The following is a 24,379-nucleotide window of genomic DNA, read 5'->3' as shown; positions in this document are numbered from 1 at the left end:
CTTTTTGGTATCAATGTTTGATTGGCTGTTGTATTGTTACTGTTACTCTTAAACAACATTAGTTCTTAATGGTCTCCAAATCTCTGTCATCTGAAACTTCACTTTAAAAAGATTGCAAAAGGTGGTAGTTCTCCAGCATGGAATCTTTCATAGATTAATTTGGAGTGCAAACACTTACCATTTCACCTACCTCTCTGTATGAGCCAAACTGTGGCCAGTGAAGTGAAGTGTCTCAAAGCTCCATTCCCAACAGAGGTTCCATAGCTCAGATTTTCTTCCACACATAAAGTGTATGCAAATATTCTGGTGCTCTTCATTAGGCAGGATTTCCTTCTTCTTTTCTGTGGGATGATTAGATAAATTATCATCCTCACTTTTTCAGGTTGCAATACCTAATCATTTCTTTTGTTTCTGTTCTTCAGAAGATTGAGCCCTTAGATCTTTAAGTCATGTGTGAGTGTTCCGCTTGGAAACAAGACTCACCAGAAATAGCAGAGTGGTTACTTAGCTGTGCTTGTACAGAGGGAAGGCTCGTGCAGTCACCGTACGGCGGGGATTCTGCACCTGCTCTACCCACCCAACTTCAGTGGTGCCACAGTTGCAGCAGTCCAGAAGGCTTGCAGTTGTACCAGGCTTTTCTGCACAATTGTATTCCAAACATTGTCACTCATCAGGTTAATCCTGTAGCTTTTCACCTAAAATTGCCTTAGAACTCATCCTATTTTCCATACTTTTTAAAACCCCATATTATTTGATTGTATCATTGTTTGTCAACAGAACCACTTCCTGTAATGCCCAAGGTCTACCTGAATATGAGGTCCAAGAAGTTAGTGATGCTTATGTTTTCTGAGATTGTCTTACATTTGTGATACTTTAGAAACATTATACATTCAATGAATGCTCCTGTAGAAGATGGTCATTTGAGTTGATCCCCCTTATTTGTTCTTTGTAATTTCCAGCAGCTCTACTTGTACTCTGCATAGTAACTGTCAACATTCCCACTGCATCCCGGAAGGAAGGCTTCCTTCTGCCACCAGGCTTTTCTGTGTGCTTAAAGAGCACTGGCCTGAAGAGTCAGTTAGCTGAGCGAGAGAGTATGGAGGACCAAGGACATCAAATGGAGGAAAAGAACAACATTAAACATATGCTTCTTCTTCTTATACCTGCCATTTCTAGGAAACACCGTTTTCCTTATGAAGTAGATGCTCCAAGCCCAAATCCATTCCTATCCAAGATGATCACGCTTACTGTGATGTTATTTCCTGCCTGTACCATGCATAAGGAGAATTATGTAACACAATGCCTCTGTATCCTTATTTTTTGTAGCATTCATTACTCAAATAGATTCTTTTTGTCCCGGATCCCTCACCCTCACCCCGCCTCTTTTTTTCTGGAGCAATATTCCTAATCTGTGCCTCTCACTTGGAAGTCTTTTTGTTGGGCTTGTTCTCAAACCTGCCACACGCTAGTTTTGGTGACTTGCTCAGCAACTCCTGTTCCATTTATCATCTGCAATCAAAAAGTACTAAATCTGCCAAGTAGATTTTTCTAAACTTTGTTGCTTTTCCTCCTAGTTAGGACCCTCTTAATGAGACACCGGACACATTATGTGTAGGTATCAAGTGTAGTGTGCTGTCATTGCTAGTGGGAGAAGTCGCCCTTTCCTCTGACAATCAAGAAGGAAACTTGAGAGAACTTCACAACATTCTGTCCTGAACACAGAGGCACTTTCTCAGACTAAGAAGTCCTTGTTAAGGGCATAGGCCACACAAAGGGAAGCAGGTTAGCAGTAAGCTGAAAGCAGAACAGTGCTCAATCATTCTAGTTTCACTTCTATGTTCACTAGATCTCTATAGCATATGGATGCAGTGTGAATCCGAACAACTCTCCTTCTTCATCACAACCCATCATCTTTTTGGCTGATTGTCTAGCTGCTGAAAACTTAGAATTTGGATTCCTTGATATACCTGGAAAATGCAGGTATCCACACACTCAGAGCAGCCATTGCAGGTTTCAACATGAACATCTGTGTCATGAAGGGGAAGATGTTTTCTATCTGGGCACGGTCCTAAGGATTGGGTCCTCTTTCTACACATAGAGATGATCTTTTACATAAGTGCAAAGAGTGTATGATTATCTGCACATCCCTACATGTTACAAATCCTGTACAGCATGGAAGCTAAACAATGTTCTGGAAGCTTTAATGAAAGCCCAATCTGGGTTCACCTACATCACAACCATTACATTCCTGCCATGGAAAGCCACTTTACCACTGGATGTACCGTCCACTCGAGTTGGGGAGTTGCAGCCTTCACCATGGAGGACATTTTTCTAAGATTTTGTTACACATCAAGTTCCCCTCTGAACTAACCCTAAGTTCATTCCCAGTGTACCACATTAATTTCACCTGAACCAGAGAATGGGTTTGCTAAAATAGTTTCACCAACCTTCTTCATGACAGAGAGGACTGTACAGTCCTTTGACCTGAAAAAATGCTTGATGTTCATGGGCAGAACCAATAATTTCTGAGAGTCACAATAACATTCTGTTGATTTTTGTATTGCCAAAAAGACCAACCCTTCTCAAAGCAGGGACTAGTCAAATAAATTATGGGTGCCAAGCCTACCGCGCTAAATGCATGACAACCTTGATGGCCTTATATGCTATTACTCAGTGGTAGACATTTGCTAGGCAGCGACATGGAAGGCTTTTTTTTTTTTTCTCAAAATAGTGCTAGGATAGCTACACAAGGTCAGAAATAACCATCAGGTAAGCAGCGCTCTGCGACGGTTATTTACTGTTAGTCTCATTTTCACCTTCTTCGATTTAGTTTTTTGTAATATTGCTTTCTTAGTCACAATTTGAGCATATGAATCTATGAAAACTCCAATGCTAAAAGGAAATGTACTTAACCGTTACCTAAAGTTCTCCAGCTTTGGTAAATTTCATAGATTCTGAAGCAACCTTTACTCCTTGGTTTCCTATGAAGCTTCTGTTTGACTACAACATCAGATCTGTGGAAACCTCTAGGGTAGTGGAGGTCTGAGCTTCTCTGCCACATTGGCCATGATTCAGATGATGCAATAGACTGCACAAGATGCACTCTTAAATAAATGTTCCTGTACTTTGATGCGTAAACATTGATTACAGATGATTCGAAGAATGACGACCGAGAATTCAAGTATGTGAATCTATAAAGAAGATGAAGTTTGAGAAATGTAGTTTCAGTTAACTATTTTTCCTTAGCATACCAAACTGGAACACCGTTTTCCCCTTGTGATCCTATTGTTCTCTCCTACATGGAAATGTCTCCCTTGTGTCGAGTAGAAAGAGTTTTTGCATGTCGAGGTCAGCCACATGGGTTAGAAATGTTTATTTATGATTGAACGTGCTCTGGAACACATTTCACTGCAGCAGTGTATTGTCATCGTGCTACACTCTCCCAGTCTCAGTGGCGTAGCGTGGGTTGTCAGCACCCGGGGCAAGGCAAGTAATTTGTGTCCCCTAACCCAGGGCAAGACAAGTAATTTGCGCCCCCTAACCCGTGGATTTTAGCACTCGAGTCTCTTCCAAGATGTTGTGCCCGGTGCGGCCGGCCCCCCCTGCACCCCCCATGCTACGCCACTGCCCAGTCTGAAAGAATAATCTTCTCTGAAGGAAGGCAAGAAACATGAAAGGCTTAGAAGGAATGTATGACTCTTACATCCACTGGCTAAAACTAAAAATAGTACTGAATCTAGAAGGTAAATGCAATTAACGTCAAGATTGCGTTTACTGCGATGCTTTGCTGTGATAATTAGTAGCATATGTCAAGTGCAGCACAGCAGCCATTCCTGTTTGAAGCTATTTCCAGGGCCCTTGCCTCAGTCTAGCTCTTTGTTCCCTTTTTTTCTTACATTAACCCTCAGTTCTGTTTTGTCATCTGTGTGCAGTGATGAATGCTTAGTCATTATGAAATTATTACTTTTATCACCAAACTAATATAATGCCAAAGGAATCACAGAAATTACCTAGTTATCCGGCTTGGACACTTTGCGTACTAATCCTAGTTTCTGTTCATATATACGTATGCCGACGTCCTTACAGCTAATTATTTTAGTCATACTTCATCATTTTATCTTTAGATTCTAACAAAAAATGAATAAAAACCGATAAAAAATACACTTCCAACTCAACATACTACCAAATGCTCTAAATCACCTCTGGCAAGCCAGTTTGCTGTGCAAGAAAGACATTTATCGTTGTGGAGTCTGCAGCATTAGTTCTTAACCTGTGGTCTGGGAACCACTGAAGGTCCACAATCCCAACTCAGGGGTTCAGCGACTACTTAGAAATGTAAATGATAGTAAGATATTAATAAAGAATTAAAATGCAAAATTGAAAATTTAAAACATTCTATAAATGTGAAGAAATTTAAAACAGGATGCTAAACATTAAGTTGGTATCCTCAAATTGATTAATGGGAGCAGTGCATCAAAGAGAATATAGGTGGTCATTATGAACACCGCGGTAACAACCGCCACGTTCATGCTGGCGGTCAAAACACTGACCGGCAGCTACCCCGGATCCCCGCCAGCCAAATAAAGAACCTGTCTGTGGGCCGGCAGGCAGAAACATTGTTTCCGCCTGCCGGCCCACAGAAAGGCCAGGCCGGGACATTAACGGCAGCTCCACATGGAGCCGCCGTCAATGCCTCTGTGCGGTGGGTGCAGCTGCACCCGTCGTGCAGATCACTGCCTGAAAATCGGGCAGTGACCTGTGCGACGGGGCATTGCACCGGTGCCCCTGCACTACCCATGCAAAGTGCATGGGCAGTGCAGGGACCCCCAGGGGTGCCCCGGGGTACCCCCTCTGCCAGCCTTTCCCTGGCGGGATAACCCGCCAGGGAAAGGCTGGTGGATCAGGAAACATTATCCGAAGGGTAGCGCAGCTACCCAGTCGGATGGTGTTTCCACTCACCGCCAGGCTGCCTGATGGCGGAAGCCTGGCGGTGAGTGAGGGCTGCTGATGGCGGCTCCCAACATGTTTATTATGCGGCGGGTTGGCCCGCCATGCCGGCTGGTGGTTTCAGCCGCCAACCTGCCATGTTCAGAATGACCACCAGAGTTTGGACAACAGGTGTCCTCAGTTGAATTTAGCAAGACTCCATCCTTCCCATTAAAATAAAAAATGTGTTGCTTATAGTGGTGAATCAAATAAAATAGATTATGATTTGTGTATTTGTTTGATGAATGGTTGTTTCAGTATTTTTAAGTACTGTATTGCTGTTCAAATCATCGAAAGTGCTTAGCCGGGGTCTCCGGATACAGTAATGACTCAGTGGGGGGCACCACATTCCAATAATGACTCAGTAATGATTAAGTGGGGGTCCAAAGGAATCAAAAGGTTGAGAACAACTTGTGTAGACTGTTTTACTCTCTTATAATCAATACTCCTGATTTAAACAAGACAACTTGAATGTTCCCTGTCTTCTCATGTTTAAACGCCTCTTGATAATGACTTCTGGACATGAGACTAGGGTACCTGCAAAGCCTAAGAACACACTTCACCTTAAACAGAAATCCCAGGTTAGGCTAGTCCTAGATTATCCACCGGGCGTTAGTTAAACAAAACAATCATAGATGTGGATATATCCAGATAAAAGAATCACAACTCTGAAATGTCCTGGAATAAGCAATCTATTATCTAAGCCAAATGTCATGTGGCCTGTAAATAAGGCGTCCTGCCCATTAAAATTGGCCGAAAAGTGTTGCTGACGGATTACCTGGACCCAAGAACACCTTGACTCTCAGTGGCCGACATCTGTGTGACCAACTACACAATTAAAGGCTTTATTTAAGGCTTTTACATGTTTTTTGCTCTGTAATATTCTAAAGTGTATGGAACTTGGAGGATCAATGCCATGTATAAATCATAATAAACGTATTACTGAGGGTGGTGATGGCAACATTTTGTACATTTTAATATTTGTATTAGGTACTTATTTCATGTTTTATGCAGTCAGTCCTTCTTTTGCCATGTTTACTTCACTGTGACATTTGTGTAGTAGTGATGTGGATATTTCAATTATGACGATGTCCTTTGGCACTTAGTGTACTTTTTCACAGTTTTATAGAAAATTATTCTAATTTTTGCCCAATCTATTCCCATTATTACTCAATTTATGCCGACATGCTCCTTGTTAGCTCATATATTGTACATCAAAGTAGGCTAGTTTGTTGTAGTTGCATGGCTAGCATTATGTCAAGCATAAAAGTACTCCGGAACCTTTCTAATTTATGTTTTTGCCTTTTTGTCTGTGTCGAACAGTATTTTCAGAACTTGTAGGTGAAAAATCTAGACACCTCCTCCAAGAACGAATGAGCAAGATTACCACACCAACACAAATTATCTGGGGCAATCAAGATCAGGTATGGTGGCCTGACTAACAAGCTAACACAACCAACTTTTAACGCAGGAAGCACAGCGTACAATAAAATGCCTTTCCTACTTTTTTACATTTATCATATTTAAATATTCTTAGTGTGTCAAAATATTGCTTATGAAGTAGAGACTGATCAATACTATATGATTTGTAATTGACAACATTTGTATTATTGTATTTGCTTTTTATGGTCCACAGATGTTGCAAATCTTCATATGTACAATGTTGATAGTCTCAGGAGAAGTACTGTATTAATTTTCTCTTATAGTATAGTTGTGCTGGGAAGGATCAGTCTACCATTGTTTCTAGTGGGAGATTGGTCTGCCTTTAGTTGAGTTGGCGAGGGCATTGTTCCTGTAAATGCAGTGGGAGACTGAGCAGCATGTTGTTGTGGTGGGGCTTAGGTTGGCTGCAGTTACTTGAGTGAATAGGCTGTGGTCAACAGTTAATCTGCCATATTAGTAATCTGCAATTTGTCTCCTATTATTGAAGGATCAAGTAACACCAGTGCTTAATTGGCTAACAACAAAAAAATAACTGCATCGGCACATGTTTCTTAGGAGCCTGGCACTTTTTGCCAGGTTTGCCTATTACTTTTCAAAATATCTATCTATCTATCTATCTATTTATCTATGTATCTATAACTATATATATATATATATATATATATATATGTGTGTGTACTTGCATTTTAAAAAGGGAGAGGGAATCATTCATTTACCACAATACAACATAGCACCAGACCTAGGTGTAGAAACAGTACAAATCGGTGCAGATAGTAATACAATGCAATAATACAGTCAACCAGTGAGTCAGTACGCATACAGCCTAGCAGATGACTCTGGTCAGTATATGGTCAGGAAGCCTAAAAAAGCAGAACAAAATGTGGGCATACCATTAAATCACTATCCCATTGATACAGTACCATATGGCAAAAGGCAGAAATATAACTACAGTGCACATCGGTGCAAATAATAACGAAGTGCACGAGTGACAACAGTCAATAAAACTCATTCACAATAAAAGAGGATCCAACTGATCTTAATGCAGTAGTTCACCAATCATGATACAAGTTTTCCTGGGCACAGCTAGGGAACGATACAGCAATAAAGTGCAGGTGCATACACAATTAATCACTCATACTGTTGATCCACTTGGTTACAGATGACCAGATCCTAGCTCCTTGTCTCTGCGATCTCCGCCCCTTGAATGCATATAAATTGATCACCATACTCTGAGTTGCCAGGAACTTAGACCTCCATTCTGCAAAGGTAGGTGATTCCGGGTTAGCCAACCTGATGCAATGCACAGTCGAGCAACAGCAATAGCAACAAACAGCAAATACGCATCTATCTAGAGGGCCATTGTCCTCCATACTACCCTTCACCCCTAACAGCATCATCAGGGGAGGTGACTTTGGATTGTTCACCTATAAGTGAGCAGAGAAAAATCCCAATCTCCTTTATAAAATCGTTTAGTATAGGGCAAGCGAAAAACATATATACAATCTCTGCTTGCTCTGCCCTACAGATATGGCATTTACCGTCAGGCCGTCTGCCCCATTTATACAGCTTGCCCAGAGCGTAATACAAATCAAATATTGTTTTAAAATGTTGACTTTTTAGCCTAGCTGTCAGAAGAACCTTCCCACCAAGATCTATTGACTCCTGGAGCACTGGCCCTTCTACCTTGAGCCTGGATTCCCATTTGCTATTTTTGTCCTCTAAGTCATCCGGCAGCTTCTGCATCAGTAAATCATAAAGTGCTCCAAACTTGGCCCTGTTAATGCTGCCTTCTGTTAGGGGGATATGACTGACTCTATTCCAATTTATAATAACATTCTTGAATCTGTAACAATTTGAAAAAATCCTCCCTGCTTAAGCCAAACCGCTCCTGTAACTCACTGAAGGAGCACAGCTGTCCCTCCTCATAGAGATCACCCAGCACCATAATACCCTTCTGTGCCCACTTCCTGCCAATTCCATTGTGTAAGATGGACGGAAGTCCCAATAAGCCCCATAATGGTGTATAGTGGCTAAATTTGGCGATTCCAATTGCCCTTGCTATCTGCCTTCATATCCTAAATACTCCTTTCATAATCTTAAATCTGGTCTTCTTGTAATAGCTGGGTTCAAGACTCTTCAAAAAGTAGGCTCTGGCCTCTTCCCTTAACATCAGCTCATAGATTGTTGGCGATTCTGCAATATTCAGTTCCGCTGTTCTTCCTGTGATAAGAATCCACATGTGCTAAAGCATGCAGGGCCATTAGTACAGCGTAAAATTTGGTACCCACCCAGTTCCCTCTGAGTTTAGGGAGGACCATGAACTCAGCTGCCATCCTGGGTTTCTTAAATTCCCACAGAAAGCTGGAGAAGACACTTTCGATCTTTGCTAGTCAAGATCTATTAATCTTGAAAGGAACAGCCCTAAATACGTATAGCACCTTTGGTAGAATCATCATTTTCAGCACAATACACCTCCAACTCAAAGAGAGGTAAACGTAGTTGATTCTCACAGGTCCTTGATTGCTATTACGCAGCAATGGGGCTAAATTTACTTCAACTAGGTGATCCAAAGATGATGTTATTCTAATCCCTAAGTACACTTGCTCTTCCACCACTCCAGTGGCGTAGCGTGGGGGGTGCTGGGGGAGCCGGCCGCACCGGGCGCAACATCTTGGAAGAGACTTGAGTGCTAAAATCCACGGGTTAGGGGGCGCAAATTACTTGCCTTGCCCCGGGTGCTGACAACCCATGCTACGCCACTGCACCACTCGTTGATCATTGAGTCCTGTTTCCTTAGATCAAATCACCCAAGTCTTCCCCACATTTAATCTGTAGCCAGAAAATGATCCAAAATACTTAACGGTTTTCTCAATTCCCACAAGAGCAGTGGGGGGATCGGCTGTAACCACCGCTATGTCATCCACGTAGGCCAGCACTTTGTACTCTGCTGGTTGTACCACAGACGGTCTTATTAAATAATTTCCCTCTGGTGTTATAAAGGGATCAGTGTAGAGAGCAAACAACAGTGGAGAGCACGGACACCCCTGCCTAGTTTTCCTAGTAATTAATATACACTCAGATTTCACCCCCATTATCTGTAGTTTGGCGCTAGGGGTCTGATAAAATGCTTTGATAAATTTGATAAAACCCGGCACAAATCCTTTCCAGGCTAGGAGTGCCCACAAAAAGGGCCAAATGACTAATCAGAGACCTTTGCGGCATCAAGTAAAACCAGACCCATGTGCTTCCTGGCGGTCTCCGTGATGTCAAACAGAGCTTTTACCCTCCTAACGTGGTCCGCTGTCCCACGCCCAGGAACAAAGCCATGCTGGCGTAATGATACCAGAGAGGAAATTACACTAATCCACCTGTTAGTCAACACCTTTGCGTAGATTTTGGCATGAGCATTTATTAAAGAAATGGCCTATAAGACCCTGGGTTGAGAGGGGATTTACCTTTCTTCCTAAATATAATAATGTTGGTTGTTTCCCATGAGGGAGAGATTTCCCCAGATTGTGCCTTTAGCAAGACAGAATGCATATCTTTGTCAGGCACTCTGAAAAAGCTTTAAAGAACTCCAGGGCGAGCTTGACTGGCCCAGTGGCTTTCCCCAAAGCAAGTAAGCTCATTGCTTCTGATACTTCCTCAGACGATATTGGGGCTTCCAGAGCTGCTTTCCCTTTCCTCTGCACTCAGTTGCACCCTATTTAAGGCACCCAGTAAGGCCTCATATCTGTCAGTTAGGGACAGTGTATCCTCAGTGTACAGCTTCTCATAATAATCCCTAAAGACCCCGATAATGCCTGCCAGGTTATCCAGCTGATACCACTGAGAGTAGTGAACAGTATCTATGTCTCGTTCAGCTTGCTTTTGTTGAATGAGGAGCACTAGTAAGCAACCGGTGTACTCCTTTAGTCATAGCATTCCGCTTCGAGATTATGATACTTCGCAGCAACCTCCTGGGACAAAATATTGGGTGATCCTGGCTCTCAATACAGCAATCTTTTGATTAATCTCTGTGCCGTCTAACTTCCCCAACACCAGTCTAGTCTCTCTCCGCCAGCAGCACCATATTCTTATATATCTCCTGGATCGCAGCTCACTTCTGTTTCTGTTGAGACAAGCAATAGCTTAGGGTTGCGCCCGTAACACCAACGTTTAAAGCATCCTACAAAATATTGTCAGTACTGATAAAGCCCAGAAACTTGTGAATCCACTTGTGCGTATGATCTAGGTACATTTCATCAAGCAAGAGCTTCTTATCAAATGACCAGTTTCCCCCTAGTTTACCAAGCCCAGTATAAAGGATTTCCAGCACTTGTGGGTTATGATCTGATAAAGCTCTGGGAAACCTCTCAATATCAAACTGACCGCTAAGAGAAGTAGACACAGAAAAAATATCTAATTGCATTAATTTATTGTGTGGGAAAGAAAAGAAAGTATACCCTGCGTCAGGTGCATTTAGCTTGCCCAAAACATCGACAAGCCCCTAATCCTAATCAGTCACTGCAGAGCCCTGTAAGTTAATGGTTTCCTGCCTGTATAAGGTGTGGCTCGAGGCAAGCCCCCTTTGGTATCCAAATGTATATTAAAATACCCACACAACATAATAAGGGTAGGCCAAGATGAGAGTACAACGTTCAGATACTCGAAAACCATGGCCTCATCTAGATTTGAGCCGTGAATGGTACATAGTGTAAATCTCCCTTCCCCCATGCAACATTCTAGAATAACCCACCACTACATTTTGTCAGCTGTGCATCGAATCTCTGACTATCTAGCTTTGTTCAAGCCTTGACGTGTGCAGCAAATAATTGATTGTCCAAGATCAGTCAAAAGCCCTTTCTTGCCCCAGGGGATATGGGTCTCCTTTATGCATACTACATCTACCCTCATTGACTTTAAAGCAAGTGCCTCCCTACTCCTTTTACCCCTATCATTAAGACCACAGATTTTGATCAAGCAGATTCATAGTTTCTGTTCAGTCATTCACCCCCTTAATTGGGTTTGATCGTAAGGACGCTCGACTTTGCCAAGGAAAGAATGCACCAAGAAAATCCCCTCCTGCATCTGTTTAAGTAATATTAGATTATCATACATCCTTTGTCTGCTGAAAACCATTCAGTACCCACTCCACTCAGCCCCCTTCCACCATGACCCCCCACCCCCTTGTTCACCATACGACTCCCCCCTTCACAACCAGCCAGCCACCGACCTCTAGAGGCCATTGCACCAATCAGGTCTGTGTATGGCCATGTATCCTCCTCCCACAGATGACCCATTGATCCATTTCAAAGAAAGAAAAAGCTAATCAACATGAATCCCACATCCTGCTGTCGCCTCACGGAAACCCACAAGCCACTCATCGAATTTCACCCAAATACTACTATCGCCCTCAAATTCCAAAGCAATCAAACTCATAATCATAATACATACACAAAAACCTTTCAATATATACACAGTGCAAGTCAGGATATCATCGTAAATCCCCATCCCTATCCGATCTTCCAATTAACATGTGATCCTAACCTGATCCTGAGTCCACTCCCACACCCAGACCCTCCAAGAACTTGTTTGCTTTGATTTCCGAGGTGAAGAAAGAGGGCCGGTCCTGAATGACCACCTTTAATTTGGCTGGGTTCATTAAAAACAGCTGTGCCCCATTATTCTGGAAAGGTTGTATCAGCTGCTTAAGGTGCCACCACCGCTCCATGGTAGCATGACAGAAATATGGGTGGACAAAAAATGAGCAGCCTTCAGCATTACATTGTTGATCTGGATGGGCAAGTTAAAAAAACTGCTTGCCTGAGCAGGACGTTGCCAAAGAAAACAATGGTTGCCATAGGTTTTTCAGCCTTCTGGCCCTGCGCTGATTGAGTGCACTGCTTGAATGGAAACCTGTGAGTCTGCTGAATCTCAAGGTCCCAAGTCCAGCTGGCCAGCTCTCGAAATGGTGCTCTGAATAGCTCCACAATATATTTAAGAGTGTCTGCCCCTTCCAAGCTTTCTGCAACACCCAAGACTCTAAGGCAGTGGTTTTGAAACGTTTTAATGTCCAGCCCCCCAGTGGAAAAAAAAATACTCAGATCCCCGCCTTAGAACTTTTCACAATTATTCTAATAAGTTGTCAATGTTTAGATATATCTAGACATGTTTAAACATTGCAATTAAGTTCTGTTACCTTTTCAAAAATGTAATAAATGTTTTTCTGTTTAAAAAAAAAAACACTTATCTGCATAATGCTTCTTTTGGCCAGAGCCTGGCACTCCCCCCCGGATCACTTGAGGCCCCCAAAGGGGGTCCGCCCCCCAGTTTGAAGTCCCCTGCTCTAATGGTATTTCGTCTTCATCGGATTGTCAGATCCTCGAGCTTCCAGTGCAGTCACATGCTACTCAGTTGCTTCACATACTTTCTTTAGTGCTCCCAGCTCGAATAAAGTTCCCTGACTCACAGTGTTGTAACTAAGTTAATGTGTACAAGCATGGGCAACATATGTGTGTGACCTATTCTGTATTTCTGTCATGTCACAATGAACTGGTCTGAGGGCGGTTGCTTTTAATGCTTTTGGTTTCCCAAGTTATTTGTCTATTTAATAAACCCAAATAAAATTTTTAAACAATTTATTCACCTGTTTTCACAGATTTCATTGCAACTCTATAATTATCACGTTCATCTTATTTAATTCAGGGTCGATTGTTTTTTTAGAGTCCCAGGTCACTCTGCAGCATGCCTACCCTAATTTCCACTTCTGCCATCCTTTCTGAAAACAGAGCATGTTTTGGTCACCATGTAGCTTCTGAGTGGCGTACTGAGTCCTGCCACTATCAGCCAGAGACTCTTCATGCTGTGCCATGATGCCTTGATGTATCGTCTCTAGTGTAACGACATTGAGGTGACTCGAGCTTGCTTCTTTACCATCAACAGAGCTGCTGCCCAGCAAGGGTGATACCGCATAGTCCTATGTAAGGTCACATCCAGCACAGCCTCTTGCTGTGGCATCTTTTTCCTGACCGTCAAGCTAGGATCTCTGGATATGCTGTCTTGTGATGCTCTTCGCTGACGAAGGAGTGCTCCCCTTCTTCAAGAACAACTTAAGAAACATAAGCCCATCTTATTTCACCGTGAGGATGCAGACTCATCGGTGTCTTCAGGGTTGCCCTCTTGGCCACACACAGAGGCAGGAAAGTTCTCCTATCGAGCAATCCCACCAGTCCAGTCTGCTCCTCCCTCCATTGCCACAGGGTTTGTCAGCCTTTCTCTGGCTGCCCCAAGCCTTAGTGAAGGAACGCTACACAGGGAAGGGCCAGATCTGCAGGGTAGACCGAATGCACTTTTTACTACTGTTGCTTACTCAGCAAGCTGACCCCCACGCAGAGTGTACCCCCTCAGATCTCAAGCCAGTACTCACAGTTATAGCATCTCAGCCAAACCATGATCTATAGACCTGTAACCACCACCGGGGGTCCCCAGAGCACTTTGCAGTTGAGGGGTCAGCATCCTTCTCCTGCTCAGCCATAACCTTGACGCCTCGTGCAGCCGGGTCGCGAGCCCGTCTTTTTGAAAAAACCTCCACCGTCAATAATGCCTCTGCTGCCATTCCTACTTCTGCGCGCAGACCTGCTTGCGTGAGGCCAGCAGCGGAGTTCCTCCCGCCAGTGAACTTCTTCCCCAGGGCAACATTATTTCATATGTTAGCCTCACTGAGCATGGTAGCAGCCATGCCTTCCGCAGCAACTCCTCCATGTAACTGAGAGGCACACACTGCCTTGGAAGCCATTAGGGCCGCAACAAAGGGCCGGGCGTCGCCTCTGTGTTGCTACAGCTGAGCACCGTAGCAGCTCCCTCTGAGCTCGCACGACTGCCACCAGGATCCCATGGGCCGCGATGCCCCCAAGCAGCAGGCAGTTCAGAACATCAGGCAGCATCCACATCTGCCACCAGCTGAGGGTCAGCAGTCAGGGAAAATAGCTATGCAAGGTCAGATAAGGAGAGTCCACTCGACCACCTCACATGGCCGCCATCTTACCTCCAAAACATATTGAGGTTTGTCAAATACAAAGGCTGCTTGCTACAATTCCTGTCTCTCATTCTAACAGATTCATTTTTGTCCCTTCTTTTCACCTTTGAATCTGTTTTTCTGTCTTTCGTTTCCTCCTTCATTTTCTTTTTCCTGCCTTTTTGTCTCTTGTTCTTGTTCTGGGTGAAAGCCTGAAAAATAAGTCCTGGTCCCGAAGTGTGAATGCTGATGCCAATCACCAAAAGCTTGTTAAAACCGGTGCCAATGTTCTGGAGTGTTTTCGCACCTCTTAATGTATGTCGGTAGTTCAAAGCTTCAGAAAACGAGCTGGAAATCCACTGTCTACAGTGGTCTGCAGCTCGTTTTCAATGCCACTGCGTGATATCGGCTCCTCACACAGTGACTCTGTGAAAGGAGCTGATATCATGTGTCACACAGTGGCAACATGTGAGTTGGCAGGTCTGGAGGCTGCTGATTTATTTAGGCAAATGTCAGTGAGGAAATGCTAAGATAAGACTAATATTTTAAAAAGCAATAGATATGTAAACAGATGTATTAAGTACCATCATAAGTTGGGAAGATGTTCATTTGGCATCAGAAAATATATTGAACAATCCATATTCAGAGCCCAGTGCTCTGTATGTGCTGAATACACACTAGTTACTGTATGAAAAGATGCGGTTTCATTGGAGGACTGTGGTAGCCTAGTCACCATTTTTCGATACTCTTAAAATGCATTAGGTTTCCCAATGGATGTTAGTTTCTGGATGCTCTTCGGTCCATATTGGGTAAATGAAGTTTCACAATCTCAATACTGCTTAAAGCCAACTGTTTCTTCTCCTATGATCTCCGAACACATGCCTTCTGAAGAGATCGTTGACGTTATAAGAAAAGCTTTGAAATGTTTCGAACCCATAATATAATTTTTAAGTTACATTTTAGAAGAATTGATTTCACGTCCTGGGGCTAAAACGAAACCACACCACTGGGAGAAGTGGTGTTTAACATTCTGGTGTAGCATTGTCTGTGGTTTAGGAAAAAGAGAAGTGTCTGGTAGCATATTATCTGCAATGGGGAAATTCAGAGTTTCGTCCTTAGAAAGGAGAAACTGGATTTGAAAACAGTTGCAGGTGTATGAAGTTGCTTTGTTACAATTCGGTACAAAGGTTTGTTGGGTGTCTCAAAAACTTTCATCATACGGACGTCTAGTGGGAAAGCTTAGCTCTTGTTGGATATTTGCATGTTATTGTCCTGTAAGAACCTTTCCAAGTGAGAGGTACCTGGATTTTCCTAGTGGATGTTATTGTTTATATCACTGTCCTAGCAGGTCACAATACCTACCCTTTTGCAAGAATCTTATGGGCTGTCTTAAAGGGATAATGGTTTAGTCCTTTTATGCTATTCTGCTAGTGGTTTCTAGTCTTGCTGTATAGGACCCGCTCGATTTGAACAGGAAATAAGTCTGTAATAATCAGGACATGCTTATTTTACTCTGTTAAGCACCAGAACGTGTCATTCCTCATTACCTGGGAAAAGCTCTGAATGGGTGCTGTTTATGGCACCAGATAAATTCCATACCTCGAGGGCATGATAAACACTCGATTCTAAGATTCTAATGAAAATGCCTTTTACAGCATGTCCTCATTTTCTTTTCTGCCCCTGTTTCAGGTACTGGATGTTTCTGGAGCACAAGTACTAGCTGATGCCCTTCCTTCCAGTCAATTGCATATCCTGGAAAATTGTGGACACACTGTGATAATGGAGCGACCCAGGAAAACTGCCAAACTGATAACCGACTTTTTAGCATCTATGCACAACACTGACAACAATAAGAAGCAACAGTAATACATGCGTTGTTTCCAACAAGCACTGGACAAATATACGCAGTTCTTCCTGTAGGCCATGATAATTGCTCAGGGATGTGGTTAATAGGAAAAAATGATACGTTCCTGAATATATTACAAGTTATTCCCTAGCGTTAAGATGACAGTAATTTTAGAGTTTACTTGGAAAGTACAAACTTTTTAGGTAATAATATGAAGTTAAGGCGGAATGTTTTGAAAATGTATGACAGCTCTTGCTAAATAATTCTAAATAATGTAATTATTTATGTGATTATAGAATTGAATTACTACTATTAAGAGCCATAGCAAATCCTGTTAAAATAATTTCTTGTCTTAGGGTGGCATGTAGTTTCTCATAGTAAGGGCCTGATTTAGAGTATGGTGGGCGGGTTACTCTGTCTCAAATGTGACGGACACCTTTGTACCTTACTACAACTACATTATATCCAATGGCACTTGTAGCAAAGCTACATTTGTGACTAAGTAACCCTTTGCCAATCTCTAAATCAGGCCTTAAGTCAGCATTGCATGGTGACTTTCAATTTGTATTTGAAATTCTGCCTGAGAGCACTTAAGGCCGCCATCAGGAAGTGTTCCTCGTTGGTAGTTTTTAGTTATCTTGCCCGTCATTATTAGAAATATAAATTCCAGAATGGAAATGTTGGGTGTCTCATCGTGTGAGGAATATCACAGTACTAGACTGATGGTTGCTTGAAACATTTCTCCAGAGCAGGATCATTGATAAAACACTTTGTCAGTGACTCCTATGGAGTTGGCATTTATTGGTGTTACCTAGCACATGAGGAAAGACTGATAATGATAATGAAAGATAGACTTTATATTCATATGTTTACTTTTTCTTTCATTTAGTCAGCCCTTTAACAGCTACTGTAGGATTACCACTTTGTGGGTCAGCTTATCGACTTCGATGGTAACATTTGCCATGCCCTTTGTATTTAACCATAGTAATGATATTTATTCTATCCAAGTTATTTCATTAATGTTTACACAAAGGAAATGAACTATCAAGTTTTTTTATGTTTGCAGTGGTAGAGTTTGAGCAATAATTCTCTCAACATTTTGCATTCAGGTTGACAGAAACTAACCACTCAGTTCTTTTCTCTTCCTCTACATATGCAGAATAATGTGATTGTAAATACTACTGAGATATTGAATTCTATGAATTCCATGAACGGTACTGCAATTGAGCACAAATGTGGCTATGTGATCCAAGCCAAGCATTAGTTTGGGACTAATACTGCAACATCAAGACCCACATTGAGGAACTTTTCTGTCATCCATGGTCCTTCAGATGTTTGAAAGTGATAACTTCTGAGGTTACTTTCGTCTTCATTGCAGCCTCTATAAATGAGAGGAGCGGGGCCCTTCCCTGAGGCACCTGAAATATGCCATCAAAGTTTTCTCTTTGTATGTTTTTTGCAGTTTTGTATTGCACAATCTTGTCCCAAGGTTTTTAGAGCACTTTGTATGAGTACCAGATTACCTACTACATTTTTAGTCATAAGGAGATTATGTGATTTGCCCAGAATCACAGGCTGTTGAGCGGAGGCCGGGACTCAAACCTTGTTCTAAATTTTCAAAATTGGCAGCTCTTACCTTTGGGCAACATCTCCTGTCTAATTTAAAGTTCACAATAGTACCATTGGCTATTGTCTAGTCTGCTGTATCTCCTAAAGATGTTTTACACTACATTCCATTCATTTGGGTTTCTAAGCTGCACTTGGTTTCAAAATGGAAGAGCTGTGGATGATTTGCTAAGATAGGAAATGAGCATCTCGTTGCTACAGTTGTGGGTTGAAACTGGCCCACCTCAGTCTTCACCGCTTGCTGGCTGTTCAGTCATCTAAGTGGAATGAGTGTCTTGGACTCAGACCATTCCCTGATGAACAAAAGATCAACCTCAAATAAACAGTATCACTCATCTGAATAAATTTGCGTAGTGTCAGCAAAATGTTTGTTCTAATTTTTATGTGTCTGCTTTTGAGCCTGTGCTTTGATTTTTTTTAATGTTCCAGATAGTCTTGTCACTTGATTTGTGCCTACCTCCATCCTCTGACACGTAGATCCAAAGTCTTTGCCATTTAGAATCTGTGTTCTAACTTGTCATCGCCTAAAGTGTTCTCTCTTATCATAGCAGGTCGATGGAACTGTACATATGCCATCAACAGAAACAATGGACTATCAGTGTGTGCTGCCTTTTTTCGTCCCCATTGTTTTCTATTTTAGCTGCCAGAGCTTACCTAATTTCAATACACAAGAATGTGTGATCATATTTGCATCAAAGTTCAGGCTTCAAAATATATCGTTCCAACTTGATTACTTGAAATATGGCCATCAGGAACTCTAACAAAACTTTTAAAATGGGCAGGTTTGATGGTTGCCTTTATATTAGCATTAATTTTAGCCGTATTTGCCACTGATCTCTTTATTAACTTTTTGAATTGAGTATCCTTACAACACAATAAATAAATTCCGAATGATGCACCAATAAAGGAAGCATTAGGATGTAGCAAACATGTCCCATGGTTGTACCTTATTATGAAGTCGCATATCTTATCTTTAACTTATTAAATGCATGAACAATGTTGCACCAGGCACTCTACAAATGAAATGTAAATGTTGTGCTGTACTGCGCCCACCATTAGGATAGGCATTATAAGCAACCAATCAGTTTGATGCCCAATAATAACTGTTTGTTACAAATAGACTACCAAATTTCTCACTCAACAAAGCATGATTTCTTTTTACTTTTCTGACAAATGCAACACGACTGGAAACACATCTAAATCCTCCTTGTCTGCCATGAAAACATATGTTTTCATGTAACCATTAGTTAAAATCCAATAGATATGTGGAATGTGGAATACAAAACAAATATGAACAAAGGCATCGGGTCCTACTGACAAAGGGATCTGATAGAGACTTCTCATTGCAGATTAATTTCCCTTGGAACTTTCCCCCAGGTGTCAGACTGGATCCGGACATTTTTCTTCGAGCAATACTCTTGTGCGTCGGTAGGTGGCATTGGGCGACTGTGCAGGCGTCGTGGTCGCTGTGATGACATTGGGAGTAGTACATAGACGCCGCCCTCGCACAGTGACGTCAGTTCTTTTCTTTCCGCCCCACACGCTGATCCAGAGAAGAGCTACCCTGGCTAATTTTTGGCCGAATTCGACTGTTTTGTCGAGTTTTTTCTGTGTGACTTTGGTGCGTCGAGGATGTCCCCGAAGACTGGGTTCGAGCCTTGTGAGGACTGCCATCGGACAATGTCAGTTGTGGATCCTCATCGCATTTGTCTGTGGTGCCTCGAGCGCGACCACGACCCGAAGTCGTGCTCTGAGTGCCGGGCCATGCACCCGAAGGCTTTGATGGAGCGGTCCCTAAAGCTGATGGCAGCCCGCATAGGTCCCGGTCTCGTTCGAGAGGAAGGTCTCAAGATCGGTCGCTGTGTCATCACCACTCGTCTTCTTCTAAATCCTCGGGTCAAGGTAAGAAAAAGAAGAAGTTGAAAAAGTCCCTTCGCTCTCCGACTTCGTCCAGTCCCTGGCCGACGAGCTTTCACACACTAGGCTTCCATCCTCGAAGCCTGCATCTGTGTTGGCTCAGCTCTTCCCTGAGTTTCCCGGGGCCGGAGCGATCCCCACGGGGTTCAGCTGATTGGCCTTCGAGTTCAGCTCCGGCAGCTTCGGCCCCGGTCACCAAGGTCACCTCCGGATCCGTGCGCGGATCCACACCGGTGCTGGTCGAACCCTTGAGACCTTCCCCGGCATCGGCCCACTATTGACGTCAACCCAATTCTTATCCCTGACGATTCAGAGTTGGAGCGGCGTCAGCCGACGCCGTCTTCAGCTTTGATGGAGCCTATTCACCCCAGGTCGGATTCAGACCCTTTTTCATATGGGTACAAATATGGGGAGGAGTTGGAGGGGTCCCATGACCCCTCTGAATACCAGGATGACCCTAATATGGACTGGGCACAGGAATTGGGCGAAACCAGTGGTCTGGATACTTCTCCTGACGCTGGCATGCTCTCTCCTCCTACTGTGGCTATGGTGGAGGGAGCAACTTATGGTATGGTGGTCAGTAGGGCAGCTGAGGTCCTTGGCCTTGAGCTTCCTACTGTAGAGGTCAGGGCCAATCTCCTGACGGAGGTGCATCAGCCTGGGGCTAATACTTCAGAATCTCTTTTATGCCATTTAATGAAGGCCTCACTGGTGTCCTTTTGGGTACATGGTCCAAACCCAGTACAGGGGCTCCTGTGACTAGGACTATTGCACGCCGCCATCAGCCCGCTCTGAACGACCCTAAACTCCTGTCCCAACACACCACACCTGAGAGTCTTGTTATCCCGGCTTCCTCTTCTTCAGTCACGTTCCCTTCCGCACCCCGGGATAGTGAATCCAAAAGGCTGGAACAGTTTGGCAAGAAGTTGTTTTCTTCCTCCAGTCTCGCGCTGTGGTCTGTGAACACAGCATGCTGTTTGGGCCGCTATACCCACTCTTTGTGGGATACGGTGGCGCAAATCCTGCCGCAGATACCGGAAGAGGCCCTTGCTATCGTCTCCCAAGCTGTGAATGATGGGAGAGATGCAGCAAAGTTCACAATCCATTGTAGGCTGGATACGACCGACTCTCTGGGCAGATCGGTTGCTACGACAGTTGCTTTGCGGTGCCACGCCTGATTACGTACTTTGGGTTTTTCGGGGAATGTCCAGCAGTCGCTCATGGACATGCCCTTTGATGGCACCTGTCTCTTTGGAGACAAAGCGGACTCAGCCTTGGAGAGATTAAAGGATTCCCGGGCTACAGCTCAGTCCCTCTGTCTTTCCTCGGCCCCTCGCCCAACACAGTCCACCCTGTCGCATCCTCCACACAGCCACTGTGGCTCGTACGCTGGACAGCCTATGCGCTGCTGAGGACGCAGAATCCCACATGGCAGTGGGACAGGGAACCAGAGGTCTGTCCAGTCCACCTCTGCCCCTGCTGCAGCCTCCAAACCGTCCTAGTCCGTCCCCTCACTTCCGTCCAGTTGGTGGCAGTATTCGCCATCACCTGCCCCACTGGGAACATATCACCACGGACGGGTGGGTTTTGCATATCGTTCAAAAGGGCTTCTCCCTCCCTTTCAAATCTGCTCCACCACCCATGCCATCATCCTTCAATCACCTTCCGGAAGATCATTTGGTGCTTCTCAGCCAGGAAGTCGCAGCTCTCTTGGCCATGGGAGCTATAGAAAAGGTCCCTGTGCCAGAAGTAGATCGTGGTTGTTATTCCTGCTACTTTCTGATACCAAAGAAGGACAAGGGCTTACGTCCTATCCTAGACCTTTGGGACCTAAACTTCTTCCTCAAGATGGAGAAATTCAGAATGCTCACCCTGGCTAAGGTTCTGTCTGCCTTAGACCCAGGCGACTGGATGGTAGTGTTGGACTTGCAAGACGCTTATTTCCACATCCCCATCCTGCCTGCCCACAGACGTTACCCATGATTCGTGGTAGGTCACAAGCACTTTCAGTTTACCGTGCTCCCCTTCGGCCTTACCAGAGCCCCTCGGGTGTTCACGAAAGTGATGGCGGTGGTTGCAGCCCATCTGCACAGGTTAGGGGTTTCAGTCTTCCCCTACTTCGACGAGTGGATGTTGAAGGCGGACTTGCCCCAGAAAGTCATCTCCCACCTTCAGACTACCTGCACACGTTGGGGTTCTCTATCAACGTGCAGAAGTCACACCTGACTTCTTCTCAGTCACTCCCTTTTATCGGGGCAGTTCTGGACACAGAGCAGTTTCGGGCAGAGCCTTGGTTAGATCTGTTCACCTCCGCAGAGAACGCGCAATGTCAGTTGTTGTGCGCGTTGGAGTTTCCAAGGTGGCACTCGTTCGGAGGTGCTTTTAGCCTCGAGTGGAACTCTGGCCTGCTTTATGCCTTCCCGCCTATCCCTCTTCTGCCCAGAGTTCTCAAGAAAATGAGGAACGACCGGACCCAATTCATCTTGGTGGCTGCAGACTGGGCTCGGAGGGTGTGGTATCCAGAGCTATTGAGCATGTCCATCGATCCTCCACTCAGATTGCCTCTTCGGGCGGATCTTCTGACGCAGCAACAGGGGGCGGGTTCTTCACCCGAACCTGTCCAACCTCTGCCTTCATGCATCGAGATTGAGCGGCAACAGTTGACGGCTTTTGCCCTTCCACCAGAAGTCTGCAATGTTATCTTAGCAGCCAGGCGTCCATCAACTAAAACTGTACACGCCTTTCGTTGGAATAAATTTGTGGCATGGTGTACCAACAAATCTGTTGATCCCCTCTGTCAGAGGTTCTTCTGTTCATTTTTTCTTTAGCCCAGCAGGGCTCTGCATTGGGCACCCATAAAGGTTATTTATCTGCCATTTCGGCCTTTCTTAGGCTACCTGTTCAGCCCTCACTCTTTAAATCTCCTATTGTGAGTAGATTCCTAAAAAGGCTCACCCATTTATCTCCTCTCACTCCATTTATCATGCCTCAGTGGGACCTTAATCTTATACTTACTTATTTGATGTGTACCCCCTTTGAGCCAATGCATAATTGTCCCTTGCAGCTCCTCACCTTCAAAACTGTCTTTCTAGTCGCTATCACCTCTGCTCGCAGGGTGAGTGAGCTACAGGCCCATACTTGTCGGTGCACCCTGACAAAGGTGTGTTGCACACTAGGGCATCTTTCATTCCTAAGGTGGTAACACCCTTTCATGTAGGCCAGTCCATCACTTTGCCTACTTTCTACGCACCCCCATATGCTCCCATAAGGACGAGAGACTCCATCGTCAGGGCCCAAAAAGAGCATTGGCATTCTACCTCAATCGTACTAAAGATTTCCGGGTGGACAATCAACTCTTCATTGGGTATGTGGGTGCGAAAAAAGGGAAATCGGTGCAAAAGCGTACCATCTCTCGATGGGTGCTTCTTTGCATCAAAATGTGCTACGCTTTGGCCAAAAAGCAACCTCCTAAAGGCTTGCCTGCTCCGTCCACCAGAGCAACTGCTGCTTCCACTGCATTAACACGCGGAGTTCCTGTCCTGGATATCTGCCAGGCCGCTACGTCGGCATCCCTGCACATGTTTGCTAAGCACTACTGCCTGGAGTGTCAGGTCCGTCGAGACGGCTATTTTGGTTGTTCGGTCCAACAGGACTTTCTAGTGTGATCTTGGTTTGCAGCCCACCACCGAGGATGGCATTGCTTGGGTATCTATTCTAAGGTAAGGGATCTGCAACTAGAAGTCTCTATCAGATGTACAAGTTACTTACCTTCGGTAACAAAATATCTGGTAGAGACATATTCTAGTTACAGATTCCTTACCGCCCATCCATCCTCCCCGCATGCAAACTGATTTCTAGGGATAGGCAGTCCCCCTTTCAGGTCCTTAGCTCTGGCGCACTAATCTCAGTGTTCTTAGCGGCTCTGCGGTCTGGCGTGGAAAGTCGTTTAAAGAAACTGACGTAACGGCGTGAGTGCGGCGTCTATGTACAACTCCAGACGTCATTACGGCGACCACAACGCCTTTGGATTTGACTGACGCACAAGGGTATTGCTTGAAGAAAAGTCTCTGGATCCAGTCTGACGCCTGGGGGAAAATTCAATGGTAAGGAATCTGCAACTAGAATACGTCTCTACCAGATATTTCGTTACCGAAGGTAAGTAACTTGTACATTATTGCTTATAAACCTTAGTTGACAGCTAAAAATACCTTCCTTTTTTTTTTTTTTTTTAAACACCTGATGGCCCACTAAAGGGCAGGATTCCACAAGATGCAGAGGCAGACTTTCAATGACACCCCAACATGTTCGATAAACAGCCTTCAAGTGGTGCTGAAAAAGGAAAAGAGGCTTGGACTTCAAGCCCTCGGCGCAACCAACCATCACCCAGTCCAGAGGTCATTTTCTACTCCTGCTCTGACACTGAGCCCGAAAAACCTCCAGGCTCCTGACAACTCCACGGCTTCATGACCCTGAACTAAGACCTCAGCACAGAGAGTGAGCACGGCTGAAACCTTATCACACACCAGGCCTCCCAAACAGCCTTCAGCTGTGTAGAGCATCCCCTT

At 44.2% G+C, this 24,379-nt stretch overlaps 1 protein-coding gene across 1 annotated transcript in view; it reads left to right on the top strand.

Annotated features, from left to right (window-relative positions):
• ABHD6 (abhydrolase domain containing 6, acylglycerol lipase) overlaps positions 1–18,262 on the top strand; it is a 158,008-nt gene extending 139,746 nt beyond the window's left edge. The window contains exons 8-9 of the mRNA XM_069206561.1: positions 6,310–6,410; positions 16,115–18,262. Coding sequence (XP_069062662.1) covers positions 6,310–6,410; positions 16,115–16,291 — 278 coding nt within the window. The 3' untranslated portion in view covers positions 16,292–18,262. The remainder of the gene's footprint in view (positions 1–6,309; positions 6,411–16,114) is intronic.
• Positions 18,263–24,379: the final 6,117 nt, after the last annotated feature.

This window comes from Pleurodeles waltl, chromosome 9 (genome assembly GCF_031143425.1).
Source record: "Pleurodeles waltl isolate 20211129_DDA chromosome 9, aPleWal1.hap1.20221129, whole genome shotgun sequence".
Lineage (NCBI taxonomy): Eukaryota > Metazoa > Chordata > Amphibia > Caudata > Salamandridae > Pleurodeles > Pleurodeles waltl.
Note: the sequence above shows the minus strand (reverse complement) of the source record. Positions and strands in the feature narration are given on the sequence as shown.